General features: G+C 41.0%; 1 protein-coding gene across 1 annotated transcript; it reads left to right on the forward strand.

Moving 5' to 3' along the window:
• Positions 1–349: 349 nt before the first annotated feature.
• LOC115811264 (prolyl 4-hydroxylase subunit alpha-1-like) lies at positions 350–7,261 on the forward strand. The gene is made up of 12 exons (XM_030773405.1): positions 350–364; positions 1,645–1,735; positions 1,896–2,129; positions 2,534–2,673; positions 5,624–5,800; positions 5,899–5,963; positions 6,118–6,190; positions 6,310–6,399; positions 6,514–6,570; positions 6,657–6,725; positions 6,805–6,901; positions 7,191–7,261. The coding sequence occupies exons 1-12, from the start codon at positions 350–352 to the stop codon at positions 7,259–7,261; spliced, it is 1,179 nt and encodes a 392-aa protein (XP_030629265.1).
• Positions 7,262–7,803: the final 542 nt, after the last annotated feature.

Here is a 7,803-nt window from a genome sequence, read left to right on the forward strand (position 1 = left end):
TTCTATAGAAGTGGCATTGCTTACCTCCAAATATATATTTTTTAAAAGAGCAGGGAATTTTTGTTACTTTACGGCACGGAGGAAAAATGGAAGACAAATAATTTCAGAATTCCATGTCATTGTGTTTATTACTTTTCCAATAGGCACAGACAAAAAGACTTGCTGTGTGAACAAACATTTTAAATCATTAGCAATAACACGGGCTGTTAAACACCCTAGACCTCGCCGAGCTGTGGTTAAATTGTGGCTGGACAAAACGTTTAATATCCGTGTCTTTGTAGTGTGTGTTCTAGCTTGTGCTAGCTGCACCAGCATCCACAGAACCCTCGTCGTCCGCATAGGTTTAACAATGCCGTCTCACCGGGTGAGTGGTAAGATTTGTCGTGCTACCACTGTGCTTAATCGCTGTTCTACAGACCTTGCAAGCGGCCAGGCTTTTGTCCAATTCTCCTTCTTTCTTATAAAATCCAGATGTCTTCCAAACTTTAGATTTTAGATTTGAGGGTGCACAGTAAACAGTGTCAGTGCTGTCCGACGTGTTGTTCCTGTTTTTACCTCAGCTAACGTTACTCTCGGAGAAGGAAAAAGGTCAACGCGAGAGGCTGTGCAGATTTATTAGCGCATGAGAGGCAGTCGTTATTGTTTAAAGTAGCATGACCTGAAACGTTAGATCAGTGAGTCTTCCGCAGCACCCACATACTAAAGCAGCAAAGCTTCAGTCAACCGATTCGTAACTTTAGAATCGGGCCATCAACCGGTTCACGGTACATTTAGACCGATCCAGGGGTCCGCGTATCGATGTAGTGGCATTTTTAACGTATTGCTACGCGTATCGGTGTATTACCCCTTACATATATACAAATAATATACATGTAATGTGTGACATACATACACACACACACACACACACACACACGTGTGTGTGTGTTTGTAATGTAACTGTAATTCTGTTTGGTTACTGTAGAGTTCTGGAGTTTTTTGCTGTTTCGGATCAACTGTCTGAGGACCCAGAGACGCATGTGAGTCATCCTGTGTCTGCGTATGCCCTCGTGTGGAGCCTGCACTCTCTGTATAACCACATACTCACCTACACTCAGATGAGCCTTGTTAAAGGTATGAAAGCGATAAAGGTTATAAAAGCACACTTCAGAAAATCCTTTGAGACATTAACTAAAATATACATAGAATATAATTAAAGACTAGGCTTAAAAAATACTGTAAACAGTTTTATGACAGGTCTTTGCTCCTGTCTTTCTTCCTTCCTTCCTTTCTTTCTTTCTTTCTTTCTTTCTTTTTACACATTTACAGATGTTATTAACCACTATTTGTTTTGTACGACTCAAAATTTATGAACAAGAAAGGAAAAGTTATTTGATATAACTTGAATGCTAAAATGCATCACGAACTTCAGACTAATGAAATTCTGACCTAACAGCAGAATGTGTCATGATTAGACCACATGCTGGTTCCTGTGTGGATGCATTACTGTCAGACTATTATTACTGGTATCATCATTGTTTTTGGCATTGCACTTTGCTGTCAGAAGTTACCCCATTGATTTACCCCTCAGATAATACAGGCTTTTTTTTTCGCACAGAATTTCAGGGATTTCTGTCTTGGAAACGCGTACAACTTCCTCATCAGGAGGATTTAGATGGAGCTGCATTAGGAATCATCAGAGTACAGGAGATATATGGTCTTTATCCAGAGACTCTCACTGGAGGCAATCTGACCGGTGAGATGCTTGGCTTTATTCACTCTTTATGTCCAGTGATTATACAACATTCAGTGTGGGATGTTAAAGGGTTTTAAAAGTGTCTTATGCTTGTTAGTTAATGAGTTCCGCCTCAGAAACACATTGTCAAATTTAAAAAAACAATGTCACTCTTGGACAGGAATACCAGCACCCTTAGGCCCAGACGAAGCCTTTCACATAGCACAAGTGGCATATCAACACAGAAGGTTCCAGCTTGCCTTTCTCTGGGCATCAGAGAGCCTCACACAAGTGAAGAAAGGTGTAGAAGCTGACGTCACAGAAACTGCGTTGCTTGAGTATCTGGCCTCCTCATCCTTGCATTTTGGGGATTTTAATGAAGCATTCTTTTCCTACCAGCAGTTACTGCAGCATGGTTAGTATTGTATTCCTATATTTTCTACCTCTTTCCTCTGCACTTCATCCAGTGATTTTTATGGTAAAACCAAAGAATTTGGGATAGCCTTAAGGTTGTGGGTTCACATCATGTTAATTACTTCCTCTCCATTTATGTATTGATGCTCCAATGAGAAAGACTTGATAGGAGATTATATGTCCAGTTGACTCACATGAGTTTAGAGAGGGGACGTGAGAGACTGCTGAAATGGGGAATTCTGAGGCTGAGTGTGTGCACAGTACACACTGTATGTGAAGTAATGTGGAAAATAGAGTGTCATTTTTTCATGTTTGTATCTGCTTCACAATGTTAATTTTGTCTGAAATTTAAGTCATCAAAGTATAACCCCTGTTCCCCCACCCCACCCCCACCACACCCCACAGATCCGATGAATGCAACAGTCAGAGAACAACTCTCAGAGTGTGAAATTAAGCTCCTTTCTGAGACGTCCTCGGACATAACCAGTCTTGAGAAGTCGTCAGATCCCTACATGGCTCTTTGCAGAGGAGAGGGAATCAGAATGGCAAGTGTCAATTAAAGAGAATGAAAAAGTGTTTGCCATTCAAAAAAGTATCCTTATTATAACACTGTCGATTCCTCACTGTCATTAACAAATCATTTTATTACAGTTTTTCTTGATTGCCAAGACATTTCTTGAAATTATGCTCCATTTCCTAAAATTCCAAACACAACTGCATAACCGCAAACTCATCTTGACAAAACCAAACTCTCCACTCAAAACCATGTAATCTTACATCTAAATCAAACTTTGCCCTCAGACATCACACAAAAGCCATCAAATACACACACACTACAAAATAGCCATTACACACTGGTGAGATCAATTCAAAACATTACCATAAAAACGTGTTACTGCAATGAGTAATTGCACTTGTGGTTTTCCCCTAGAACAATTTCTTTACATGATGAACACAATATAAGAGACGCAACACATATAAATTTTAAGAAATTTTATTTCCTTAATGTACTGTTGTAAAATAACTGAAATTACAGTTTTTCTCAATTGCTTAAACACAAAAACTGGTCCCATTAGCACAAAAACACATACCCTTACATCATTCCCAAAAACACACACACATTTCCCATAACCGTAAACAGTGTTCACCTGTTTCCACACATGGTTCAGTATTCAAAACTGTTGCTGCAAAACTTTACACAAAAGTGGCCAAATAAATCATTCATTGCACTATATCTTCATTCAGCAAACACAGGCTCCAAGTATAATTAACTCTAGTCATCACAACCTGAACTCAAAGAGCACACCTTTCTCCAGGTGCAAACACTAAGCCTCAAAATTGTTAACACACCAAGCAGAATTGCAGGGTCATTAACTAGTTTTTTGACTTCTGTAGAGAATCGTTGAGTTGGATGCCAGGGCTGACCCAAATGAGTGCATCTTCACTGATGATGCATTATTCAGCCTAAGAAAAAGGCGCAAAAGTGGGCACAACATCATTTGTCACTGTGCCATCATACAAGTTTCTGGCCAGAGCAGCAGCAACATCACCCTATGTGCAGCAATCAGTAATTGTGGCATCCTCTGCTGCCATGTCAAAGTGGGTCCATACAACATGGCACCACTTCTTCAATTTCTACATCAGCTGCACAATAATATTCTTTAACACGAAGGGGAGCCAGGGCAACCAGAGCAAGCCCTAGCAGGACAGTGGGGCAAAAAACATGGATGAACATGGATGTAGGGGTCTCAGTCACGGACCTTCCACCACGCATGCTGAAAAAAGCTCCTGTGTGGGAGGGAGTATATGCAGGTCGAAAGATACTGCTAAATCTTGGGTTGTTCATGAGCCAGTCACAAACTAGAGAAGCCTAGTGGAAACTGACATTGTCCCAAATGACAACGTATCATGGTTGTCTAGTCAGTATACATTATCTCGCAGACCACTGAGAAAAACCAGCAGACGCATGGTGTTGTATGGACCAAGCCTAGTGGAAACTGACATTGTCCCAAATGACAACATATCATGGCTGCTGTGGTTGTGCTGGCTGTGTCAAGGTCTAGTCGGTAATACATTATCTCGCAGACCACTGAGAAAAGCCAGCTGACGCATGGTGTTGTATGGACCAAGGGCGGTATGGTGGTGAAGGACCCCTCTTTGGCTGATGGCGGCACACATGGTCACATTCCCTCCTCGCTCGCCAGGGGCATTCACAATGGCCCGGTGGCCAACTGTGTTCCTCTCCCTTCTCCTCCTTTTGATAAGATTAAATCCTGCTTCGTCAGCAAAGATGAGTTTACAAGGAGTGTCTCTGGCATCAAGTTCAAAGACTCTCTACAAAGGAGATGAAACACAGTACAGTAAATGACCGCTCTGAAACACATTGCTATAGTACACAAAAGTAGCCATCATATAGCCTGTGCTGCAGTATATACTGCTCAAATACTTGATACAGTATGAAAAACCATACTTGCAAATATTCAAAGTACTGGTCTTTGACTATCGGAGTTCCTTTCAAAAGTAGTACAACAGGCCTAATGCTCAACCGGTTCCAATGCGGTCAGTTGTTGAGATGCTAACTGTATCAATGCCTTGGAATATTCCTTGATCCTCAGTAACTCTGCTTTGTATCTCACGCAAGCGAATGATACTGATAGGACTTCTGTAAACCATCCATTCTACAAAACGGGAGCATACAGTAACTCCAGATTAACTGTATGTGATATGGTACAGTAATACATTGCATTTCAGACAACATACAGTACAATAGAGCAAACAGCTACAGTACATGTACATGCTGTAATAATGCAGAGTACAGCACTCCAAAGTTACAGTAGACAGCAGTATGTAAATGACCTATTTTCCTCTCTGAAGGTCCAGATTATAGAGGCTGCTGTGAAGCAGCTCGGTTTCAGCTGCACTCTCTGTCCAGCCTCCCTCATTGACATCCCATGGACAAGGGCATGGTCAAGTAGAGTTGCCTGAATCTCATCAGAAAGTATTTGCCTCCTTGCACTTGCTCTTTGTCTTGCTCTTGCTCTTCCTCTTCCCATTCCTCCTCCTCTTCCTCTTCCAGCTCCTCTCCTGAGTCTTCTTCCTCTACTTTCAGGTCTTTGTGGATCCATTGTTCCAAAACAAGTGGACTGACCCGTGGCCCTTTTATCTGCCTATCCTGATAGATAAAAATGCCACGGGTTCTGATTGGTGTGTGAACAATTTTGACTCTTAGTATTTCCACCTGGGGAATTGTGTGTTAATTGGGTTTGAGCTGTGATGACCTGAGTAAATGAGGTTGAATGCCAATGATTTCTAAATGAGCACATGGTGAAGCCAGAGATATATGAAGGGATTTGTGTGTAGAGTTTTTCACAAACAGTTCAACACATCTGAATCATGTGTGGCAGATGGCATCATTGTTTGGGATGTTTAGTTTATAGGCCCAGTTATAGTGTGTAAGCAATTGAGAAAAACTGTAAGAATGTCTTTGACTGTCAGACTCCCCAAAGACAGAGGGCGCTGTTCTGCAGATACAGCACTGGTGGAGGGAACCCTAGACTGATGTATGCCCCAGTGAAGGAGGAAGATGAGTGGGACAATCCACCAATCAAAAGATATCATGACATCATATCTGAGAAAGAAATGGAGATCCTGAGATCACTATCCCGACCAAAGGTGAATTTAAAGAGATATTACATGTTCATAGACATCAATATACTGTTGAAACACCAAGTCATTATATGCTCCACCTTTACTTATGTTTTCTTCTCCAGCTGTCAAGGAACAAGGTTTCAAATCGAGGAGGAGGCAGAATATCAAATGTCCGTGTGTCTCAGGGGTTGGTTTTCAAACAGCTCAAATTCTGTCCCATTCAAGACATCATCATTTCAAACATTCCATCTATACCCCACTCCTGTCTTAAGAGCAATTCTCCCACCCCCCCTCTGTGTATGTATGTGTGTGTGTGTGTGCGCGCTGTGTTTGTGTGTTAGTGCATGGCTTCATGATCATGAGGATCCTGTGGTTGCTAGAGTTAGTCAAAGGATTGCAAACATCACTGGTTTGGTTGCCAGGACAGATGACCTGCTGGTAAGAGATGAAAAATGATTCAGTATTGAAAATGTACTTAGCATTATATATCAATGCATGCAGTAAGGCCATCCAGCCATGACAGAACAACTCAGCATTTGAAAAATGTCGAAACTTTTCAGGTTGCAAATTATGGACTTGGAGGACAATATAAACCTCATTTTGACGCCCTAGTAAGATTTCCTGTAATACCTATTACGATAGAAAAACCATTAATTACTATATCAGTAATCAGTATTAGTTTTAAACTACACAAACACTCTTAAATCATTACACAGTCATAACGCTGTTCTCCACAGGTGCCGGGAAGTTTTGATGAAAAGGCTGGAAACAGAATTGCTACCGTCTTAATTTATGTGAGGCCAGTTGTTCCAGTTATGCATTGTAATTTTAATATGTCCAGAACTTCTGAATCATTACTGACTCAGTCTTTCTGTCTCAGCTGAGTGATGTGCAGTATGGCGGGGCTACAGTCTTTCCTGTCGCTGGGGTAGCAGTGCAACCTCAGAAGGTAAAAACTCCATTACCCATACTGCATCACCTTTTAGTTCTTCATTTCCAAATGTCATCATATGACACTGTTGTCACAGGGCTCAGCTGTGTTTTGGTACAATCTCCTGAGGAACGGGCAGAGGGATAATAACACACGGCATGCAGGATGTCCAGTCCTCATTGGCAGCAAATGGAGTATGTTTTTCCACAGTTTCCTACAGTTTATACAGAATAACACAAGTCTTCAAATAGACCAATCACACATGGGTATCTTTTTCTAGGAGTTTTACAACAAACCTACTTCTAAATAGGTACTGTGTTCAGAATTTGTGGAAACTTTTGGAAATGTTTCTCCGTGTAAATGGAGAACAACTCAAGGATGGAATCAGTTGTTTGAGACATCACAATAAATCTGACGCACACATTTTCATTAATTGTTTTATGATTTTGAGGAAAACTTATGTTTGCTAATGTCTGTTTTCAGTCGCCAACAAATGGATTCGTGAGAGAGGACAGGAGTTCAGGAGACGCTGCTCCTTATCTGAGTCTGAGTAGGAGCAGCTGATGCCGCATCAGTGAAGGAGCGTGGGAGGAATTTTCTCCCATCCAACAGTGACCAGATTCCACTAATGCTCTGTTTGACTCTACACAGTGTTGATGAAGACATCAAATGAAGGGCACTAATATCTGTAAGACTTTTAGGGGAATGGGTGATAATTGAGGTTGGAGGTTGGAGTTTTGGATCAGTTAGTAAACAGGTCAAAGGTCATATTGTTTCAGCTCTGCTTGTTTTCTCAGTCGTATCAGATCCAAATCTGTCAAACCTACTCTTACACTTCAGTGCTGTGTTCCAGAACTTTCTGTTGTTCAGCGAACTGATGGAAACATTAAAAATAAAGAAGAATAAGAAAAAGAAAAGGAAAAAAAGAGTTTTGGTGATATTTATTGTCAGAGAAAGTGCTCTTGTCAGCTATTGTTGGGTAACATTATTCTAACACAAAAGTACATGGTTCTCCCCCAACTGTATGACTTGACTAAAACAGCACTGAAACACATGTACACACATGTCCATAATCAACATTCATTATTATGTCTTA

Source organism: Chanos chanos, chromosome 5, assembly GCF_902362185.1.
Source record: "Chanos chanos chromosome 5, fChaCha1.1, whole genome shotgun sequence".
Lineage (NCBI taxonomy): Eukaryota > Metazoa > Chordata > Actinopteri > Gonorynchiformes > Chanidae > Chanos > Chanos chanos.